Source organism: Bactrocera oleae, chromosome 5 (assembly GCF_042242935.1).
Source record: "Bactrocera oleae isolate idBacOlea1 chromosome 5, idBacOlea1, whole genome shotgun sequence".
NCBI classification, from domain to species: domain Eukaryota; kingdom Metazoa; phylum Arthropoda; class Insecta; order Diptera; family Tephritidae; genus Bactrocera; species Bactrocera oleae.
Window position 1 is genome coordinate 22,692,798 of NC_091539.1, and position 24,482 is coordinate 22,717,279.

At 37.8% G+C, this 24,482-nt stretch overlaps 1 protein-coding gene across 2 annotated transcripts in view; it reads right to left on the reverse strand.

The window, feature by feature from the left end:
- The window catches only part of Spg7 (SPG7 matrix AAA peptidase subunit, paraplegin), a 32,249-nt gene continuing 7,767 nt past the window's right edge, over positions 1 to 24,482 (reverse strand). For both annotated transcript variants that reach the window (XM_014241480.3, XM_036357667.2), the window contains exons 3-9: positions 3,411 to 3,645; positions 2,534 to 2,667; positions 1,947 to 2,483; positions 1,619 to 1,889; positions 549 to 871; positions 276 to 467; positions 1 to 219 (exon numbers count right to left, since the gene is read on the reverse strand). In XM_014241480.3, coding sequence (XP_014096955.1) covers positions 70 to 219; positions 276 to 467; positions 549 to 871; positions 1,619 to 1,889; positions 1,947 to 2,483; positions 2,534 to 2,667; positions 3,411 to 3,645 — 1,842 coding nt within the window. In that variant the 3' untranslated portion in view covers positions 1 to 69. The remainder of the gene's footprint in view (positions 220 to 275; positions 468 to 548; positions 872 to 1,618; positions 1,890 to 1,946; positions 2,484 to 2,533; positions 2,668 to 3,410; positions 3,646 to 24,482) is intronic.

Below are 24,482 nucleotides of genomic sequence, written 5' to 3' on the forward strand. Positions count from 1 at the left end.
TTGTTTTTGAGAACTTTTATTCACAAAACTTTAAAAACGTCAACACTTAGTAATTCATTAACCCTTAAATTATTCGTCTTTTTCTACGAGATTTTTTAAAGACTTCTCGAATTCAACAGGTTCTAACGCTCTGTTTGCGACGTCATGAGCTGGTGGGCCGATCAGAATAACCACTTCATCATAGGACAAAGTTTCTTTCTCTAGCAGTGCTTCAGCCATCTGAAAAGAAATGAGGAATAAAATAAAGTGGCAGTGAGAATAAATTTCGTTTATACTTTTTCTAGTTTATCAATGTTATTTTTCAATAGTTCCTCTGTTTTCTGGTATGCACTGTTTACTAGCTTTTGAGCTTCCTTGTCAATAATTCTGTGTAGGTTTCCCGAAAATGGGTGATTGAAACTTCCGCTTTCCTCTGCGTCTGTTATATATATTGGCCCCAGATTTGCATTCATTCCAAATTTTTTTATCTAAGCACGTAAATTTTAAAATATTATTCAGTGCGGAATTGTGAGTTTCATATTGATAAAAATTAATATTAACTTTTGTACCTGAGCATATGCGATTTTCGTAACTTTCTCTAAATCATTTTGTGCTCCAGTAGTAATTTTCTTGAAGATTATATTTTCAGCAGCCCTGCCGCCAAGTGCTACGCACATTTTATCAAAAAGCTCTTCCTTGCTATACAGCTTCTGTTCGCTTGGTGTATATTGTGCAAATCCCAAGGCAAGACTTGTCCTTGGCACAATTGTAACTTTTAGTAATATATCAGAATTGGGCAAAAGCCAACCAACAAGAGCATGTCCGGATTCGTGATAAGCAACAACTTTTCTTTCCGCTAATGAAAGTGCATGTGAACGTTTTTCAGTTCCACCTAAATTTTGAATATGCAAAAACTAATACTTAGTCCGGTAATATTTAAACTAATATATGTGTACAAATTATTCAAATATCAAAAATTTCAGTTAACAACTGTGTGTACACTTCGAAGTGTCTCTAAAATTGTATCATAAAAATATGGGATGTGAAATCGTAGACGGATATAAACGTTTGTGATAGTCTTTGGAACCAAATTTATTTATGCCTGCTCTATTTTATGAAGGTCCCAAGATATCTTGGTTAAGGACCACTGAATTAGCTGATTCCAGTATAACTAAAGGCCAGCCAACTGACTGAATTGTCACTATCAGTATTTATTATTACTTTTGAAAGTAACCAATGATTCACCATGGATTTCGGAAGAGGTTTATTTAAATTTTATTAAAAGTAATTTTCTATCTATAGCAGGAAACAAATGTCTTTTATGGCGCCGTCAATGAAAAAACATTGCAAAGTACTCATAGGGATGTTTTTATTCCTACATTCATCATATAATGTATATAGTATATACAAGGTTGTGGGTGCCCGGATGATACTTGAGAAACCTAAAAGTTTTAAGCTGACTTCAGATTTTATGATTAATGTGGAAGTAAAATTATGTAAAGTTAATTTAAGCTAATATAATATTAAATTTTGCTTCGGACAGCACAGAAATTTACTTTTAAACTTCTATTTGTACAATTAAGAAACCTACAAAAATTTAGCTGACGTGAATACAGTACATGCCTTGGAATGAACTTACCTACAAGTCTCTCAACGGCATACTCCAAATTTGATGCCGATACCTTGGTTTGACACTGTCTGGCCGCATGTAAGGCAGCTTCGTTACATACATTAGCAATATCTGCGCCTGAAAACCCTGGTGTCAATCTAGCAAGTTTTCCCGAAAACTGCGCAGGCTCAGAATCCAATTTTATGTCAGATAAATGTTTTTCAAAAATTTCTTTACGTTCTTGTAAAGTGGGTAAGTCAATAAGTATATGACGATCGAACCTACCAGGTCGAAGTAAAGCCTAATATAGTTATAATAAATGTTTATTTCAATAAATGTGTGTAGTATTGTTAGTTACCTTGTCTAATATGTCAGCACGATTGGTACTTGCAAGCATAAGAACTCCTTCTTTGGATGCCATACCATCCATTTCCACGAGAAGTTGATTTAATGTTTGTTCTAATTCGCCGGAACTGCCTTGGCCCATGCTTTCAGTACCAGATCGCTGTCGTCCGATTGCATCGATTTCATCAATATATATTATGCATGGAGCTCGTTTCTTGCCTTCTTGAAAAAGATCGCGTACCCTTGCTGCTCCGAGGCCGCCAATCATTTCAATAAATTCCGATCCGTTCATACTTAGGAAAGGCACTTGAGCTTCAGTAGCGACGGCTTTGGCCAACAATGTTTTTCCACAACCAGGCGGACCCAATAGCAAAGCTCCTTTGGGCACTTTTGCTCCCAATCTTTGATACTTTTGTGGTGCTTTCAAGTAGTCAACAAATTCTTTTACTTCTTGTTTGGCCTCCTGTAAGCCTGCTACATCTCTAAAAAGTACTCCTCTTCCTCCTTCAAAAGGATCCACTAGAGTAAATTTCGCCCTACCCATTTGAGACTATTCAAATATTATTAAATATATATGTATTTTTAAATTAAAAAACTTACAAAGGAATCCATGCTTATAGGACTTCTGACACCCTTCATTTTTGACGCGATCGACATAAGCAGTGCGAAGAACAAAATTAACACCATTATACGTCCAGTAATATCGCTATGTCTATCATAAGTAACAGCAACGCCTATCATTGAAAACGTATACAATTATGATAAATGTACTATATTCATTAAATACTATTCGAATAGGTATATGCTTAGCTTTTTAGTTTAGTTTAGTTGTTTAATTATTATTAATTAAATTGATTAAAAATAGAATAGGGTAGCTCTTTCCGTCAGATTTAAACATGTTTAATTTGCTCTCGTCCCTAAAAATTACGATATTCCGGTTTTTAGGGGCTTGTATTACTTGAGAATTTTTGTACGATTTCTACATGTCTACTTCTAAGAGATTTGAGATATATACAGTTTAACGCGTATGCGCGCGATACAACTTTCAGGAACAAAGTGTTTAGCGATATTGCTGCACAGTTCTTAATTTCACCATTTACTCGATTTTTCGTTGACTATTTCTCATCTTTAAAATGTTTCAGAATTATTTCGCGCACTTCAATACTTACAAATACTAACGTTAAAATGTCAAAAGTAACAAATTTTATTCCAGGGCTACTGACATTTATAGTGGAAATATTTAAACATTTATGAATAATTTTGCTGTGTGCTTGTATTTCTGTATATGAATATAATTTTGCTTTGCATTGTAAAAAAGATAATTAGGTGATTTTTGTATTTAACAAAAATAATATGCATCATGTCAGTCAACCAACCGAAATTCTTATTTATTAATTTTACAACAAAAAAATAAAGTTGATTATTTACCAAGCTATTTTTTATTTCATGCTGCATCACTAAGTAAAATTGTACTTGCCTTCTGTAATACCAAGCCTTGATTCGATTTCCCGCAATTTTTCCTCGAATTTAGATGCATCAGCAATAGCCATGTGGAAAATTGTAGAAGTAACCTTTTTTCCTTTAATTATAGCACCATCATGTAAAATAATAGTCACCATCTCCATGTCCGGCCGTATAATGAGCTCTTTAACTTCGCCAGTAGCCAACATGTGATGTACGAATTCATTCCACGAAACATACCTCGTCGAACCCTTAAAAATCAACAGAGAATATAACTGTTTATGCAGAACAAACTATTGCTTGTTATATTTTTTAGTTTACAAGTTTGTACTTATTTATGTTAGTTAATAACACCATAAATTCTAATTGAAATAACATGCGAAATTCACTTCCAGACTCTGAATTGTTACAAATTGGCAAACAATTCGCTGTTACGATAGCTCATTAAAGTAACGTTTCAGGGAAAATCAACAGCAGTTTAATTATGTTTTCTAAACCCCAGTCAGTGGATTGCTCTTTACACTTGCCAAAAAGTTTTTTTTTTGTTATAAATAAATAAGAACTAAGTAATGAATTTGTACTAACAAATACTAACTACCATAAGCTATAATAAAAAATGTTAATGCTTTTTGTTTAATCATTTATAACAAGTAACGGACCAACATTCAAAGTCCATAAGATTATGTATTACTTTGGAAACATTGAAAAATCAATACTCGAATTTCCACTCCATAACATTCAATATAAAATGCTTATACCGAAATACCTATATAAATAAAAAAATATTAATATTCAGGAAAGTATTTAATATTTGGGCAAGTTTTTTTAAGTAGCGCGACTATAAACAACAAAGAATTGAATAATGTTTGTAGCTATTCCATTGTAATAAAACCGAATTATTATGACGGTATGTGTATTGAATCTATATTTTCGGATGAGCATAGAACAATTTTCGTCGATTATATTGAAAAGGGAAGAAACATAAACAGCAACTACTTTATAACGTTATTGGAACGTTTGAAATGCGATATGTTTGAAATCAGCGTCGTTGGAAGAAGAAATAGATCGTGTTTTTTTTGAGACATGTGGTTTTCAAGAAGAAATAAATTGCATATAATTTAATAATATGGTCAAGAATTTAGCTTTATTATAAATATAAGGGTTTGCATTATGTTTTAAAAATGATTTCGGACAAGTGACCGCCGCGAATGGCTTGAATAAATTCCATCTGAGAGGCTTAATTTTCGACCACTTATTGCTGCAATTGTGCACTTATGTTAGCCATATAATATATTCTCTTCCAAGGCGTCAATCGTCTCAAGCTTATCTACATAGACAACCGATGCGCTACAAAAAATAGTTCAGGGGTATTAAATCGCATGGTCTTGGAGGCCACGCCACAGGCCCACGACGTGAGATAATGCGCTTACCGAAAGTTTCTTTCAAGAAATTGATGTTTCGTTGGCTGTATAACATATACGCCAATTTGTTGAAACCAAAGGTCGGTTACATCAATATCCTCCAATTTAGGCACGAACAAGTCATTAATCATGGCTTTATAGCGTTACTTGGTTAATTTCAATATATATATCTCGGGCACTAAGCAAAATTTAATGAGACTAAGTGAAGCTATGACCTATAATATAAGTTAATATAATACTAAATATATAAATAAATAATGCTTCCCAAATATGTCAACTCAGAATTGGTATCTGTGTTTTCAATTAGACCAATTTCTGAAGCTTTCCATAAATAGCAATCCTGTCTCAGTATCCAACGCAAGCTTAAGGTCAACTATACTCTACCAGCTCTCTACTACAACAGTGTATAATTTTAATCCATTAATGTTTTCGTCACCATATTTAATACTATGTTCGCACCGAATTGAAATCCTCTTGAAAACGTAGTTTGTGGATTGTGGAACCAAAGTCGTTCTGACCGACATTGTGTGTTTTCGATGAGTTTTCATTAACAGTTCACACATCTATTTGTTAACATTTGTTATGTACCCTATAAGAACAGTGACGGTCATCTGATGGGTAATATGACAGTCATAGCTGAAAAAATTTTGTCAGCGCGCAGAACAAAGTTTCTATCATTTTCTTAATAGCCTTGTGCAAAAACTGATGTAAACAAACGTATGTGTGTGAATTTGCATCTCTCTTTAACACATGCGTATTCGGAATTGATTCACTATATATATATATCGTCATAGCTGAAAATTGTCAGTTATGACTGAAACGCTATCAGAAGTGAAAAATTCTTTTGCGCAGTAGATAATATAATTTTTATTTCTTTAATAAATTTCAAACTTTTAATCAAAATTAGTTATAATAATATACCTAAATATAAAAAGGAATGTAACAAAAAATATAATAAAATATGAATATATAAAAATAAATTTTCACTTGATGCCATCTCCTTCTCTCAATAGCTCTGCGTACGTCTTTCTCCAATCAGTGGATAGTTCTGAATTTCAAAATGCAAATGTAAATTAACAGTACTGACATATCAAATGTGAGTGTATTCGTGAACCCATCAGCAGTTTCTTGTAGGGTACGTTTGGGCCAATTATGGAATGTAAAAAAAAATGTCAACTGACATTTAGGGCTGGCAAAATATGTCTTCTAATAATATCGATTAAACTAGAGCAGGCACCGATTAAAATGGGTGAAATGTAAGTTTTCAAGGGGTTTTCGTTTGACAGATTTTGTATGGATTCGCGTAAAACCCCTTGAAAACTTACATTCCACTCATTATAATTTTGTGTCGGTGCGGACATAGTATAAGTCTCACAAATTCTGAAATTCTGTTACAGCCAAACTTAATTCTTTACATATAGCATGCAGACATAAACTACAGAGCAAATGTTTCTTGAATGCGTAGGACTCAATAGAAGAAGCAGCAATATCATCAGTTCTGAATCTTCTCGGAGCACATTGCCTCTCTGACCCCTATTACGATCCTCTAGATAACCCAAAGAATACCATTAAGAAACGCTCTTTACTAGCTAACTACAAAACATTTAAGAGTGGCGAATCGAAAATGCTTTTAACATGGATGTTAAAGGTTTGCCTTTTACAATTATAGATTAAAAAGAAATGGTTACTGAAAAATCGAGAGGATATCATGAAAATTATTGAACAAAAACGAATTTCGTTGAGAGCGCATGAAAATATAAACGAAGTAAGAGCAAATTGAGCATTGCAGAAATTTAACGGGATATAAAAAAATTTATAAAGTCGGAGACAACAATGTTCCATCCACCACAGTCGAACTAGACAATGCTGGTAGCCTGGTCATTAAATAACCTGCCCGGTAAAAGTCAGAACTCAATTCAAAAGAAATGAATTTGATTTTTTTTCAGCAAGTGTATAACCACCGACTGTTACGTTGCGCATGATTTGGGAATGTATTTCAAGCAAAGGAATAAAAAATCTAGCTTTTATAGAAGGCTTATTTGAATATTGTAAAAACAATTTGCATAGCCGTACTTTTTTCGGCTTAAAAAAATAGCAAGCCAAATTTAAAATTTTAACGAGGAGAACGTTAAGCTGGAACACCTTTCACAAATAACAAAAGTTACCATAAAAAACTTGATTCCGTTCGTTCAGTTTTTATTGAAGCTATATGCTATAGTCGTCCGATCTAAAAAGTTAGTTCAGATATTATACATGTATAATGTTTTGGATAATAACCCATGTGATGTTTCGTTAAAACATCTAGCATAATTTTTTGAAACTCGAAAGTTCAGTTTTTTTTTTGTATTTCATTCTTACCAAACTCACACTGTTTTTTTGTTTTTTCCCACGAGTTTCTTGTTTACATTTTGATAATTTTGTGTGATTTGAATTCACTTATAACTCAAAAAACACACTTTCATTGGTTGAAATTTTTTAAAAATTTAGTTTCTTATTATAAAAACAAAACATAATGGGTAATGTTGACATTAATAATTTAATTATTAATAATTTTTGACAAATCGGTGTTGTTGAGAAATTGACACAACCTTATATAATTGAATCATTGATGCCGACTATTCAACATTCATAGATTGGTTCAAATTTTTAAATTGGTTGGTTACTATTATGATGTTATAAAGCAGTTCTACATTTAAAAACTTATTTTAGAATTTTATTTTTCAACTAGAAATCAAGTTTTTTTTTTACAAAATACATCTCGAAATCGACGGTCTAAGGCATTACGGGGAATACATATGTATATACAAAAGTTAAGTGGTTGAGTCCTCAGACAATATAAAATTTACATAGGCAAATCACTTATGCAAGGGCAGGCCGGGGAAACCAAATAAAAACAAGAAAAAACATTAACTTCGACATTATTGCCTCAAATAAGAGTCCATCCTGAAATTCGTGAATATACCTCGTCAAACGAAAGAGTTTTCCATACAAACCCTTGATTCTGATCGTTCAGTTTGTGTGACAGCTATATGCTATAGTGATCGAATCTAAACAATTTCTTCGAAGATTAGGCTCATGCCTAATTTCGTAAAGATACCTCGTCACATGAAAAAAAGTTCCATGCAAGCACTTTACTCTGATCGTTCAGTTAATATGGCAGCTATATGCTATAGTCATCCAATCTATACAATTTCTTTGGAGATTGCATTGTTGCCTCAAATAATAATCCATGCCAAATTTCGTGGAGATACCTCCTCAAATGAAAGAGTATGGCAGCTATATGCTATAGTGATCCGATATAAACAATTTCTTCGGAGACTACATTGTTGACTTAGAAAATAACTCATGTCAAATTTCGTGAAGATATTACGTCAAATAAAAACGTTTCCCACACAAGTACTTGATTCCGATTTTTCAGTTTGTATGGCAGACAAATGAGCAGCTTCTTAATGAGGAAAGGACAGGTACAAAATTTCAAGTCGGCAGCTTAAAAGCATATATACAGACGGACAAAGCTCAATTAACTCAGTTCATCATGCTGATCATTTATGTATATATTTTACAGGATTTCCGACGTTTTCTTCTGGGTGTTACAAACTTCGTGACAAACTTAATATACTCTGTTCAGGCTATAAAAGAATAATGGAGGTGATATTACAATGTGAAAAAATTTTCAAAAAAAATATATGTGCAAACCATTTTAATATCAAAAAATTACATTTGGAAGAGGCTAATTGACTAGAATGCAGTGACAAAATTAAATAATTATTTTTTATTTTCAATATTGATCTCTTATACTATGTTCGCACCGACACAAAATTCGTGTTTTAATAGACAAAAGAGGTTTTCACGCGAAAGCTTGTGTTTTCATCCACACAAAAGCTGTCAAACGAAAACACAGTTTTCGCTGAAAACCCCTTGAAAACTTACATTCCACTCATTATAATCGGTGCCTGCTCTAGTTTAATCGATAGTATTAGAAGACATATTTTGCCAGCCCTAAATGTCAGTTGACAATTTTTTTACATTCCATAATTGGCCCAAACGTACCCTACAAGAAACTGCTGATGGGTTCACGAATACACTCACATTTGATATGTCAGTACTGTTAATTTACATTTGCATTTTGAAATTCAGAACTATCCACTGATTGGAGAACGACGTACGCAGAGCTATTGAGAGAAGGAGATGGCATCAAGTGAAAATTTATTTTTATATATTCATATTTTATTATATTTTTTGTTACATTCCTTTTTATATTTAGGTATATTATTATAACTAATTTTGATTAAAAGTTTGAAATTTATTAAAGAAATAAAAATTATATTATCTACTGCGAAAAAGAATTTTTCACTTCTGATAGCGTTTCAGTCATAACTGACAATTTTCAGCTATGACGGTATAGATATATAGTGAATCAATTCCGAATACGCATGTGTTAAAGAGAGATGCAAACTCACACACATACGTTTGTTTACATCAGTTTTTGCACAAGGCTATTAAGAAAATGATAGAAACTTTGTTCTGCGCGCTGACAAAATTTTTTCAGCTATGACTGTCATATTACCCATCAGATGACCGTCACTGTTCTTATAGGGTACATAACAAATGTAAACAAATAGATGTGTGAACTGTCAATGAAAACTAATCGAAAACACACAATGTGTCAGAACGACTTTGGTTCCACAATCCACAAATTGTGTTTCCAAGAGGATTTCAATTCGGTGCGAACATAGTTTTAATAAAGATATAGCAGATAATTTAAACAACAAAAAACCCCCAAAAAAAACAAGAGCAGTAACAAAATTCATTTTTTTTTTTTCAAAATCGTCCCACTATAAGTATGACTATGTTGTATGACGTCAACGATTGTCGTAACCATGTATTCTATGAAGACTATCGTAAATGTTTACTATCAAAAACAAAATCAATCGTCAAGTTCATGACAACATCGATTAAAAAGAGCAACTGGAACTTCATAAGTATTTTGAAATTTTTATTGGTTATTTTGTATGAGAATATTAATGAAAAATATTGGAATATTAATCGAAACCCTCACAGAACTAAAACTACGAAAAACAAAGAAATATTAGTTAACGTGCATATTGTAATTTAATTGAATTTAACACTAAACAAGTAAGGAAGGGCTAAGTGCGGGTGAAACCGAACATTTTATACTCCTGCAACTTGCTAGAAATAATTGCCGGGGAAATACCTTCAAGTGTGGCAAAACTTTATATTAAAAAATGTTGCGAAAGAATTCAAGATTCATTAACATTCATGTCATGTTATTTTTGTTTAGTATTGTTTCACATTTCATCATGGAAAGACTTACGCCTGAACAACGTTTATAAATGGTTCAACTTTATTACGAAAATTCTGGTCAATATAATCGTGAAGAAAATATAGCGGCCGTAGCTGAAAGTATACACGAAGACCGTGGAAAGTCGGCGCCGTTCGCATCAACTCGGACTGACGTATGAACGACTCTGCTCATTTTATGTCGAGATCTTAAATTGAAAGCGTGCAATATACAGCCGCTCGACCTTCCTAAGCGAAATCGCTTCGCTCTATGGGCTCTTGAAAAGTTCCAAGAGAATCCGACGTTTTCGAGCCAAATTTTGTTCAGCGATGAGGTCCATTTCTGGCTAAATGGATATGTTAACAAGCAAAATTGCCGCATTTGGGACGAAGATCAACCTAAAGAGATTCAAGAGCTGCCATTTCATCCAGAAAAAACAAAGGTTTGGTGTGGTGTGTGGGCCAGTAGAATCATCGGTCCATATTTCTTTAATAATTATGACGGTGAGAACGTAATCGTCAATGGCGACCGTTATCACGCCATGATAACCAACAATATGATGACTGAAATTGAAGCTCGTGATCTCGGCGACATTTGGTTATAAAAAGACAACTTTCCACATATCGCATCAATCAATGCGTTTATTGAGAGAACACTTCGGTGAGCAGATAATTTAAACTTTTGGGCCGATCGATTGGCCGCCGAGATCGTTTGATATCAAATCGTTAGACTTTTTCCTGGGCGGATATGTAAAGTGTAAAGTACTACGCGGACAATCCCGCCTTGATTCAGGCCTTGGAGCAAAAGATCATGCGTGTAATTCGCCAGTTACCAGTCGAAACGCTCAAACGAGTCATCGAACATTGGACTCAACGTATGGACCATCTGAGATGTAGCCGCGACCAACAGTTGAAAGAGATACTCTTCAAAAAATGAATGCCAAATAATGTTCTTTCGAATGATAATAAACATTTCCCATTAAATTTGAATTTTCTGTATATTTTACTTTAAAAAAGTAAGAAACCTTGAAATGAATCGATCTATAGGTTATAGACTCACTTAGTTTTATTATAGGTTTAAAATCAGCTGAAAAGTAGAAAGTCACTATACAGGGTATATTGGAGATAAAGAAATTTATTGGCTTGTTGTATCAATTTTTGACATTGCGCAGGTATACTCGAGAACATATTTTTAAGCAATTATTAATGTATAACTTACACGATGACCGATATGGTTTGTTAGAATCACGAAAATCATTACATATAGTATATGGGAGTCGGAGTAATTCGTAGATCAATTTCACATATTTTTGGAACTAAACTTTAGCACATCCAACATTATACACTCAGTTAATTTTGCTAACATATCTTACATATTGGTCGATATATACGGTATAAAATCTATCGGATGTATGAAAATACTAATTTTATTTATATGGGGGTAAGTTTCCACCGAATTTATCTATTTTATGCGCAAAGATACAACTCTCAATACAAACTCAATTTTATTAAGATAACTCACATATTGGCCGATATACGTGTATGCGGTAAAAAAGCTCATTTTTGACATATAGACATACTATTATCTGAAAAGTATTATCTCCGAATTTCAATTATATATCTCCCACATTGACCGATATTTTCGGTAAAAGGTCAGCCATAGGCACTGGGGTCGAAATTTTCGGTATCTGAGAGCATGAAAAGTTATCCGATTTGGACAATTTTTAGACTTGAGATGGCATACCTCAAAGGCACTATTTGTGCAAAATTGTATACCGATATATTCATTTGTGCTTTATTTGTATACTGCAAAGTGAAAGAAACAATTCAAATATAAATTTGTGCTATGTAGGAAGTAGGCGTAGTTGTAGTCCGAGGTCACCCATTTTCGCACTCATGCCAGTATAATGTTATGTACCGAATTTGGTTGAAATAGATCTAGTTCCTTAGTAAAAGGTTTTCACCTAAAATTGGACGGTGCCACGCCCATTCTCCAATTTATATATTGGCTCCTATAAAGCCTAATCGTACTATCTTATGTGTGAATTTTAATGTCTCTGACTTGTTTAATTAGTGAGTTATCACACTTTTTAGTAGTTTTCATTAAAACCGGTATATGGGAAGTAGGCGGGGTTATCATCCGATTTCAATGATTTTAATAAAGAAAGTTATGTTTTTATAACATAATTCTCTTAATTGTTTTGTTTTTTCTTATCCTTCGTCTAAGTACGAGTAAATGGTATCTCAAACGCCTGTATAAAATTTCATCAAGATCGGTTGAGTAGTTTTCGAGAACTTTTGACAACCGACTTTGAACAGTTTCGGGAAAAACGCGTTTAAAGTTTTAAGTGACCATATAGCTGACCTCGAGCGCGCAACTTTTAAAGCTGTATCTCTCGAAAACTATTATTGGTATCAACTTGAGAATTTAGGACAATATTCTAAAGATGCTATAGAATTAAATTAGACAATAAGAAAATTTTGTTTTTTAAAGCCGTGAAACCCATGTAACCCCTTAAACCAATTTTTATTTAAACAATTAATTATTCCTCCATGCTCAACCACGCATATGCGACACCTCATTCGGGATTGCATCAATTATCTATTTAATGGACTGCTTCAGTTCAGTCAGATTTCTCGGTTTGATTTTGTACACCTCTTGCTTGACATAATCCGATAAGAAAAGACGAAGCGGTCCCAAATATTCTTATTCAAATATATATGTATAATTATGTTTGCATGTAAACAAATATGAAAGTACCCATTATAATTGTTAATTTGCCTATATGCAACGTATGTATGTAAATATGTACACTCATTGTTTGATGCGAAATCTCCGAATGTCGAAGGACTGACGCGACGACAAAGCGTCACAACATTGTGTTGTTGGTAGAAAATCCGAGCTGTGCCGAAAAAATATTAACGAACGTCCGCCGATTGTCACCGCTTCTCTTGCCGCTCTAACAGCTTTGCCAACAAACTATCGTAAATATGTATGTTTCTGTATGAGCATGCATACATATTGACGCAGATTTTTGTGAGACACGGAAAAATATTTTAAAATTGTAAAATATTTTAAATCGACAAAAGCTTTGTTGCCAGTTTTGTCAATTTTTTCTGTTTTGTGGGCTTGCGTGGTTGCAACTTTTCTCTTCCAGAGGGAATATCAGAAATTTGTTCAATTTATGATTTTTAGCTTTTGCCATCGTCGCGAAAAGAAGCTTGTTGGCAAACGCATGCTCGGGGAGATGTGAGGGTGTCTGTTTTTATGAATGAAGCGAGGTTGCTTGTTGAAAGTACGCCTGCGTTCATGAATGAAAATGTTGTTGTTGTGTGATTTACTATAAATTTGGGCTTCGCCTATTTGGCTGACATATTGACTTGTGACGATTGTTGTTTTTGTAGAACAAGTTTGTAGTTTTTGCGAGTGACATATTTACGAATATATGAAAGTAGGTTTGTGTATCCATTATTTGTGTAGCAATGTCATAAGCACATATGTATGTATGTACATATAGAGCAGTGCGCGCAAATGTTATTACTGATAAATGATAATAACTTGATTTGAATTTGAATTGTACTTACATAAGTACATACATATGTATGTATGTAAGCTTTAAATCATGAAAGGTGTTATTGGCATATATTACTATTTAAATATATTAAGATTTTTAAGATATTATGTTAGTGTGTTATATACTTATGTATGTATATATATAGTAAAACATAGCAGATACATATACATACATATGTACTTATATGAAAGCATTTCATATTATCAAACTTAAGCAATATTTAAAAAGCAACTGCAAATATTCCTTTGAAGTAATACAATATATTTTAACTAAAATGTAATACATTTTTCATGATATCATAGATATTCAGAACAGGAATTTCATATCTATGAATATGATTGCATATAAACGTATAAAAATATAAGCTAACATGCGGCTCTAATATCAATGCAAACTTCTGAGCATAATTTTCATACAATGCTCAGCTCTGTTCACGAGTCACTGTTAAAATTTCCCCTTCCGAGCCGACTGTGGTGAAACACGCTCATCGCATTTTGTTAGGTTTTGACAATTCACACGCTGGTCCGTAGTTGGACCTTCTCTATATTTTACGTTCTCTGGTTGGTGTAGGTTGTGCAGCGCAAAACGTGCATAATGCGATTCATGCGAAATGCATGTAATGCACTTGATGTTGAAATAGAGAGCATTGTTGTTCAGATCTACACACATTTTCACATCCACACCATTCGCACAGTAACATTAAAGTCAATCTGCTATATCTGAAGACGAATACAATTAACTGGTTGGTTACTGCAAAACTCGGTTCATTGGCTTGAGAGAAGCTTTGGGGAAAATCATTCACCTCAATTTTTGTTTTCTCATTTTTATTTTGTCAATCAGGTGATTGTTACGAAAATCTTGAGGCATGGACTTAACTTAACAGTTTGCTCATGTAAAGCTATTTAGTGGGCTGATAAACTCGACTGGAAAAAAATTTAGAAAACGTTTATTCTCCTCACAGAAAATAATAGTTTGAAAGCATCAGACACCACTTCACATAAACTGTTCGAACAATTCACTTATATTTCTCAGTATATAGGTGACAAACAAATTGATGAATGAAGCAAAGAGCAGACATCCGTTGACAACGGTGGGTTCAATGTTTTACTTTTCTGTTGAAGCAAAACATACTATTCGTTGAGCTTTCAGAGATCGTGTGATAAAAGACGTATTCCAAATCATTATGAATACCTAAGTCTTAACAAATCTATTCCAGTGGAAGACTCTTGCATGTCGTCTTCTGGGGTCGAAAATTTGTAATTCACCGATTATACTATGGACAAAGGTGTGTATCTGATCATTTTGAAACCAAATTTGCTACAAAGTGCCGCGAAATTAAATATTTGCAACAACTTTCGGTACTATCAAGATAATGATCCGCAGACAAATCCGTAGTTGTGCAAAGTTGGCTTATTTAGAACGCAGATGGTACAAACTCCAGATTTAAATGCAATTGAGAATGTGTGGTCAGTTTTGAAACGCGAAATTTCTTAAAAAAATTGAAAGGAATTTTGTTTTTTTTTTTTTTGGTACTGAATCATTCTTGCTGTGAGATGCAATGTAATACTGAATACTGAATTTGTATTTGTTATTAATGCCGATGTATATCTGCCGTTATTAAATGGTATCTTTATTTTTTGTAAGATGTATTTAGTTTTCAGGAAATTCTTGATTTAGTATTTCTTATACGATTGCATCACTTTGTCTGTGAGCCACTGTATATACAGTAGGTAGAAAAAGTAAGTTATCAAAGCAACAAGCTTTTTTTAAATGTGCAATAATAGAAGGTTTTTTAATAACCCTTGAAAATATAATGCAAAAACTCATTAAACGAGCAAGAATTGTTGATTTTGAAATTTGTTAAAATTATTTTTGGATTTTTTTAGAGTGAATCAAAAAAAATTACCAAACATGGTCAAGTTTAACCAATTAACGAATGAGGAGCGTTCATCCATAATTAATTTGCATAAATATGGTCACACGCAGCGATATATTTCCGAAAAAATTAATAAAAAGTCAGGTCGTAATATGGAAAGTTATTGCTGGCTACAACAAAGATAATCGAGGCATCTACTAATTGGACCGGATTTCGGATCTCCTTCAACGCGCCCATTTATACTAAAAAAGACATCACAGAATATCTGAAAAATTTAAATGTGAGTGTATTAAAAGGGCGGCTGCTTTGTAAACGCAATATGCAAAGCATTTTCAATACATATGTCCATGCCATGAAAAGAATTTCTGCATTTAAACTCTGCTTTGCCAAATATGCAATGCATTTATTTGACGTTTATGAATGCCCTGAGCATTGTCCTAATAATAATAAAAATAAATAATAATAAATAAAATTTAATAACTAATAAAATTTAATAAATAACATAATATTTTTATATAATTTATTTATTTCATCGGCAAACCTTCCAATTTTATATATTTTCAGTTCATATTATCATATATTCATGAATTTTATACTTTGCACAAATTAATGCAATGGCATATACGAATATTGTGCATTACATATATGCTTTGCATATTGCGTTTACGAAAGCATCCGGCATACAGAATGCTTGGGTAATCCTGGGGATGTGTATAGCTGATAATTCCCACAACAGCCGTTTCTACGTTACAAAATTGATCCGGATTTTTTTCCGGCTAAGGACTATTATTTCGGCGATCTAGCCCTGTTTAAATCGGTAAGTTTTAGTCTAAGTTTGTCGTCCTTAGAGCAACACCTAGCAGTGGGGTTGCTCCGGATTCTGCTGACCTGTTCTGGCATCGAGTCCAGCCCGGTCCCCAAAGAATTCTTCTACTGCATTTGCGCGAAAAAGCTCCACCTAAACTCCAAATCGGTTAAGTGCAATACCTGCAATGGATGGAACCATCTTAAGACCTGCTCAGGCCTTAAGACCTATTGCAAGGGGACTACGAGGTACGTGGCCCCATGCTGCCAACGCACTACTGCGACACCTGCCTCAACGGCTGTGCAATCTGTACCATGTTCGCGCACTCCGCCGCCAATACAGTCGAGTGGCCAAGAAAGGACCATCACGGCCCTAAACAGCTCACATAGGCAGCATGACTCCATTCTGACCAATCCCATCCCTAACCTTCACCCTGCTCCAATCCTCGTGTGAGAACCACTCAGCAACTCCTGGTTCCTCGCACAGTCTGTTCTGTGTGTCAGACTGCCATACGCCGGAACGTCGCATCAGCCAAGTGCAATTCTTGTATTGGCTGGTGTCACTTTCCGTAGTGTTCCGGCCTGCGCATCACACGTGAGTGGAGTGCGTCGTATGATCAGCCGCTCAGATCTTCTAAGTTGTGCAAGTTTCAACGTTCTACGTAAGGCTCGAGAGCCTTATTGGTGGAGGCCCAGCCTTCATACTGCACAACACCGTGCAATATCGTCTAATCGTTGTTGACATCGATCGCAGGGATGCTAAACTTGAACGTCACGGTATAGCTGTTCAGTCAGGCGATGTCAAGCTCAAGCTATTTAATAATACATCCCCCCAGTTACATGTTGCCCAACAAGATATCACACCGAGAGCACCTTCACCGCACTACCCATGGCTACGGACGTCATCGTAGGCGAGCGGCAATTCCGCAAGGTGATCGCTCGCTGCAGGTTCGCGGGAGGTTCAGAGTGCCATCAACAAGGCCAAATCGTCCAAATCCATTGGCCCTGACGAAATAAGCTTGCTGATGCTAAAACACAAAGGCTCGACGGGAGTGAGGTATCTCACCAAGGTCCAAAACCTGTCGCTGACCACTCTTCAAATACCCGGTGTGTGAAAAGTCGGAAGAGTGATCCCACTATTGAAACTTGAAAACCCCGCCAACAAAGGGAAGTCTTATCGTTCGATAACTTTCCTTTCCCCCAGTAGTGAAGACACTTGAGGACTTGCTACTCCCGACATTCACTCATTACCTGAGTCTAGTAGACCATCAGCATGGCTTCCGAAAAGTGCACATCACCAACACAGCCCTTATCGTCATAAACGCCCATATAGTTCATGGTCTAAAAAAAAAAGCCACCCTACGAGAGGACGATCCTCGTAGTGTTGGACTTGTTAAAAGCTTTTGACACAGTCAATAACACAACGCTACTTGAGGACATCGAACAATCCACGCTCCCTTCAGGGCTGCAGCGCTGGACTATGAACTACCTGAGCGGTCGAATTCATCCGTACTGTTTCGAAGTCAAAACTCTAAACTGAGAAGAATTAAACAGGTGGTTCCGCAGGGCGGTGTCTTCTTCCCGCTAGTGTTAACTTTCTACATCTCAAAACTCCCCCAACCACCAGAGGGAACTTCCATGACCTTGTACGCTTATAACTGGACAATATTGACGACGGGCAATGGTATCGATGGCCTGTGCTCGAAAGTAAACGGCTACCTCTCCAACCTTTCTCACTTCTTCTCTGCAAGGATCCTGACACTCTCGCCCAGTAAATCCACAGCGATAATTTTTACAGACTGGACAAAGGAGTACCGGCTGGATTTAAACTTTTCAGTCGATGGCGTTAAATTCCCGACGATCAACAACCTTAAAATTTTAGGTGTTACATTTGACAGCCTGTGCTCCTTCACTCTTCTGCTGGGATGTTTTGGTAGAAACCACCCTTGCAGTCGTCCGCTTGAAGCGGAACCGCGTCCTAGGAACCTCAAAAGGTCTTTCCTTGATTACGTCGACGACAATTGGACGCAACGAACTTTAGACATGCACTGACCGCCATTCACAGTGGAGCCATCAATACCTTTACCAACTCGCTCTCAGTGAATGGCGTACTTGGAGTCAAACCACCACCCATCACAGACGAAGAGCTCGAGTTGTCACGAGAATCTAGAGTGACCATTGCGCAACTTCGTTCTGTATACTGTAGCAGGTTAAACTACTACTTATCCAGAATCGACCCCGACATACCAAATAAATGTCCTGCAAGAATGAGTTTTCGCATGACACTAACCCCCTCTTTGCATGCCCAACGAACCTCACTCTTCTAACACCCATTTACCCTGGGACTCCGTCAAAACAGCTCCTTTCCTGAGCCTCCCGTTAGATGATCGCGACGACAACCAAACTGAAACTTACAACCCAAGCGGGGATTAGATGACCGTTAAAACAACAACATGCGTTTAGCTGAAGACGAACTCCTAAGCTTGGCTGATTTGAAGGAATTGGAGTGAAGCTTGGGAACTTCATGGAACTAGCAACGCGAAATTATGGACATTGTGGATATTAAACAATTTGATAACTTATGGTTACTGTCAATGAGTTATTGTTGTTTACTGCTGAGACAATGGCGAAGGTCCCTTCCGAGAAGACGGGCGAGCAAGGAGGGGCGCTACCCTCCACTCAGGAGCTTCTGGAGGGGCTCACAAACCTGGCGGGAGACATCGCGGAGGACGGTGAGCATGAGGACCAACTCCTCATAGAGCCGATCCTGTAGTGGGGCCGCGCTTAGAAGTTGCCCAGGTGAACCTGCATCACGCGGCGTCGACCTCGGCGGTTATCGCGAGCAGGTTCACGATGGATGGACTGGGCATACTGCTGATCCAGGAGCCATGGGTCAATAAAGGAGAGGTCAGGGGCCTCAAAACGGAGTCAAATAAGGTAATTTGGGATCTCTCAAGTGAGAGACCTAGAACCTGCATAGTACTTAGGAACGGTATTGACTTCTTCTGTATTTCAGAGTTCCTAACTCAGGACATGGTCGCTGTGCAAGCGAGGAACGACGAAGGAGCGGACTTCGTCGTGGCAGCGGCCTATTTTCCGGGGGAGACACCGACAGCACCCCCAGAGGCAATCGGCTACCTGGTGGAGTATTGCAGGAGGAATAAGCTGCCCCTCATCATGGGCTGCGACGCGAATGCCCACCACACCGAATACGGCAGCACGGACTGGGCGAGTCTCTTATCGAATTAATAGTCAGTAAGAATTTAAGTATCGCAAACGTGGGGTGCGAACCCACCTTTGTAACTAGTGTCAGAAGGGAGCTGCTTGACATCACTCTCAGTAACGAGTCTGAGGTAGGGCTGATCTCACATTGGAGGGTATCATCGGAACCCTCCATGTCGGATCACCGTATAATAAGATTCGTTCTGGGGATGGGGGTCAAGCAACTCCCTCCCAAACGTATACCTGGGAACACGGACTGGGCCGTTTTTAGGGAATCGCTTGCAACAAAAATTAGCAGTAGGGAGCAGCTGGATAGAAGCGCAACGGCTTCTGGATTGGAGAGCAGACTGTCTGCCCTAAACCAATCCATTATAGAAGCTTATCATAGCAGCTGCCCCCTAAAGACAACCGCCAAGGGCGGTAAATGCTCCTGGTGGTCTAGTAAACTCTCAGTACTAAGAAAAACGGTGCGCAAGCTATTCAATAAGGCTAAGCGCACCGGAAACTGGGAGGAGTACAGATGCAGCCTAACTGCTTATAATAAGGAGATTAGGACCGCGAAACGGAAGAGCTTTAGGAAGTTCTGTGAGAGCGTCTCCTCAACCCCAGAGGCAGCTAGACTGCATAAGGCTCTGGCTAGAGGCAAGACGGACACAGCACTAGCGATTAAACGATCTGATGGGACCTATACGTCCAGCGCAGAAGAAAGAGCTACGGCTCTTCTACTAGCGCATTTCCCGGTCGAACGAAGGCCGTCACGCTTGGACTCGACAGTCGCAAAACAGCTCTTCACTGCAGACTCCATCAAGTGGTCGCTGGCCTCCTTTGAAAAATATAAGTCACCGGTTGCGGATGGTATCCTTCCAGCTTTTCTGCAACAGGGGGAGCAGGTGCTACTGCCCCAACTTGTTCGGCTGATGAGGGATAGCCTAGCGCTGGCGTATATCCCAGAACCATGGCGCACCGCAAAGGTGATCTTCATACCCAAAGTAGGGAGGAAAGACTACTCATTGGCGAAATCGTTCAGGCCAATCAGTCTTACTTCCTTCCTACTCAAAAGTATGGAAAAGATCATAGACAACGAACTACGATCGAAGGTGCTGAAGGCTTCACCGCTTCATGAGAAGCAACATGCTTACAGAGCAGGCAGGTTAACAAACACTGCTCTGTACCAGCTAACCTCAGAGATCCAGAATTCGTTAGATAGGGGCGAGGTGATGCTATGCGCCTTCCTCGACATAGAAGGTGCCTTTGACAACACGTCTCACGAGAGCGTGTCAAGAGCACTGGAGAAAAGGAGTGTGGCAGCACCAGTGCGCAGATGGATTACAGCCGTACTGCGCACTAGGGTGGCGGAAACCGCAGTAGGAGAAACTAAAATTCGTCTGGGAACAACAAGAGGCTGCCCACAGTGTGGAGTGCTATCCCCCCTACTTTGGAGCCTAGTTGTGGACGATCTCCTTGAGCGGCTGAATAGCAATGGAATCCGCTGTCAGGGATATGCGGATGACATTGTTATCTTAGCTAGGGGAAAATTTGAAGACACACTCTGCGATATCGTTCAGAGGGGATTGGGACTGGCAAAGGGATGGTGTAGTGGGGTTGGCTTAAGCATCAACCCCGCTAAAACTACAATCATTCCCTTCACCAGACGGAGGTCACTGCCGGGCCTCAGGAGTATATCCCTGGACGGCAGAGTGGTTGAGATGGCCAGCACGGTCAAGTACCTGGGCCTCACGCTGGATTCCACACTACGATGGAATCGGCATGTGAACCAGACCTTAACCAAAGCTACTAAAGCACTCATGGTGTGCAACCGACTTGCTGGAAAATCCTGGGGGTGCTCCCCAAGGACTATCAGGTGGATGTACACCATGATCGTGAGACCGATTATCACGTATGGAGCGGTATCGTGGGGTTCGAAAGCATCGCAGACTTCGGTAGGACTTAAACTGTCGAAGCTGCAAAGACTTGCCTGCATCTGCGCGTCGGGAGCAATGCGAACGTGTCCGACCGCAGCACTGGAAGTCATGCTAGAACTCTCACCGCTACACCTGGTAATTAAACAGACTGCCAAATGAACTCTGCTCCAAATGACACCAGAGGGAGCTGGCAAAGGGAAGGTAATCTCATCCCAACAGATGAAAGAGCTAAGTGAAGAAATACCACTAGCCCTTCTCCCAAGGGATAGCATTAACAAAGTAGTAAACTTCAGCAGGAAGTTTCAAGTAACCCTTGGCAGCAAATCTGAGTGGAATGACTCTTCACTGGACCGGCTGTTAAGGGGTAGCACCATCAAGTGGTACACCGACGGGTCGAAAACGGAGGAGGGGATTGGTGCAGGGGTCGCTGGGCCATGCACCAAACTCTCCATTCCCATGGGAAGTTTCCCGAGCATTTTCCAAGCCGAGGTCTATGCTATAAGTCGGTGTGTAGGGATAAACCTCCAACGCAACTATCGCAATAAAAGTATTGCTATACTCAGCGATAGTCAGGCGGCACTAAGAGCGATCTCTGCCTATGAGGTCAGATCTCTTCTAGTGATGGAGTGTATAGAACGGCTGAACAGCCTATCTGAGCACAACCGAGTGCACCTTATTTGGGTGCCTGGCCATAGGGGTATAGCTGGGAACGAACTAGCTGACGAGTTAGCCCGCTCTGCAGCCTCTACAAAAATGGTAGGGCCGGAACCATACATAGCGGTTGGTCCACATACCATCAAAGAGCTCCTCCGAAGGGAGGAAAGAGCAGGCAGGGAGATACATTGGCAAAACCTCCAGGGCATGCACCATGCCAGACTGCTATTGGGGGGTTACGACCTCAAGCGGTTCAAAGCCATAATTAATCTCCCTAGAAACAAATTCCGGCTACTGGCAGCGTTCTACACCGGCCACTGCAGGCTCAAGAAGCACCTCTTTAACATGGGCATAGCCTCTTCTGCAAACTGCCGGTTCTGCGACATAGAGCCGGAAACCCCTGAGCATCTGCTGATGAACTGCACAGCAGTCTGCAGACGCAGAATCAAGGCCCTGGGATCCATGTTTCCACACAGCGATCGTATCGGCTTACTAGCACCCAGCAGAATTTTGGAATTTATCAACATGCTGGGCCTAGATGATACGATATGACTTAGGGGAGGGCACAATAGACCATAGGTCGCGGTGCATACCTCGAAACTAATCTAATCTAATCTAATCTATTGTTGTTTATTATTTTAAAAATACTTCAATTTGATCCTTGGAAGTATGGTCTCAATAAAAAATATTACTTGTTTAAAAAATATAAACTTTAAAATTTTATTCTCGTCGCTTTTTTATACGATGTTTCCTTCTGGGTTTTACAAACTTTGTGTCAAAGTAAATATATCCTGTTCAGGGTATAAAAAAAACACAAACATAAAATGAACAAAATGTACAAGGTTTGTTCCAAAGTAAACATGACTTTAAAAAAAGACAGAACAAATGGTAAAATTTATCGGCAAAATCAATTAATTTTATTCAAAATAGTCTCCTTCTGCTTTAATACAGCTTTTTGCACGGTCCAAAAGCATGTCGAACGAGTGTTTTAGCTCGTTGCCCGGTATGGCCGCCAGTATGCCGGTGCAATCCTTTTAAATGGCCTCCACGTCTGCATAACGCTTTCCTTTCATCGGCAAATGCATTTTTCCGAAAAGGTAGAACGGTGCACGGTGCCATATCAGGTGAATATGGGGAGTGGTTGATTGTTAAAATGTGATTTTTGGTCAAATAATCGGCCACAAGCGTCGATCAATGAGACGGCGCATTATCGGGCAACAAACGCCAACTTCCATTTTCGCGATATTCGGGTCGAATACGGTGCACCAAACGCTTCAAAACTCCAAGGTAGAATACTGCATTAACGCTTCGGCCGAGTGGAACAAATTCTTTGTGGACAATACCCTTGGAATCATAAAAACAAATCAGCATTGTCTTCACTTTTGACTTCTCCAGGCGCGATTTTTTGGGTTTCGGTTCATCTCTCATTTATGTCGTTACGAACTTGTTTCATCAATGGAAACGTTTCGGTAAAAGTTTTACTAATTTTAAAACAAAAACATACCGACACTTAAAACGCAATAACTTCACTTCCAATAGATGAAATGTCATGAAATTTTTATTGGAAGTCGATAAAGGATAGCAGATTCAAATGCACTAGTCGACATATAGATGGCGCCACTAGAGTTTACTTTGTAACTTTTTTACTGTTTACTTTGGAACGCCCCTTGTACAACATGTAAGGAAGAGCTGAGTTTGACAAAATCTTGAATGGATTACAATAAAATGTGGTATCTTATTAAGTTATGGGGTCATAGACTCACTTTTTTTTTTTTGTTACATTTTACTTCGCGTCAGATAAAATTATATTAAAAAAGTCTTATGTGGTATCACATAAACACACCCGCAGAGGCTAAATTTAATATATTGAGATGATGTGGAAAACGCCAACAGGAGGATGGGAATTCATTATATTATGAATATGAGGTAATATGGCAAGGTTTACACCAAATCCTTACATATTCAGCACTAAGTTTTATAATTTCTAAGAAAACTTGTTCACTTAATTTAATTAATATAATATCATACATTTTTAAGAACCTAAACGGTTTAGTCAGCTGGAAAGTTGGTAATCACTATGCAGGCTATTCCTATACAAGGTGTGTTCAATGGAAAAGGTGAATTTTTATCTTTCGCTGACTGTGTTAATCGATTATTATACTCTCGCAACCTGTTGCTACAGAGTATAATAGTTTTGTTCACCTAACGGTTGTTTGTATCACCTAAAACTAATCGAGTTAGATATAGGGTTATGTATATATAAATGATCAGGATGAAGAGACGAGTTGAAATCCGGGTGACTGTCTGTCCGTC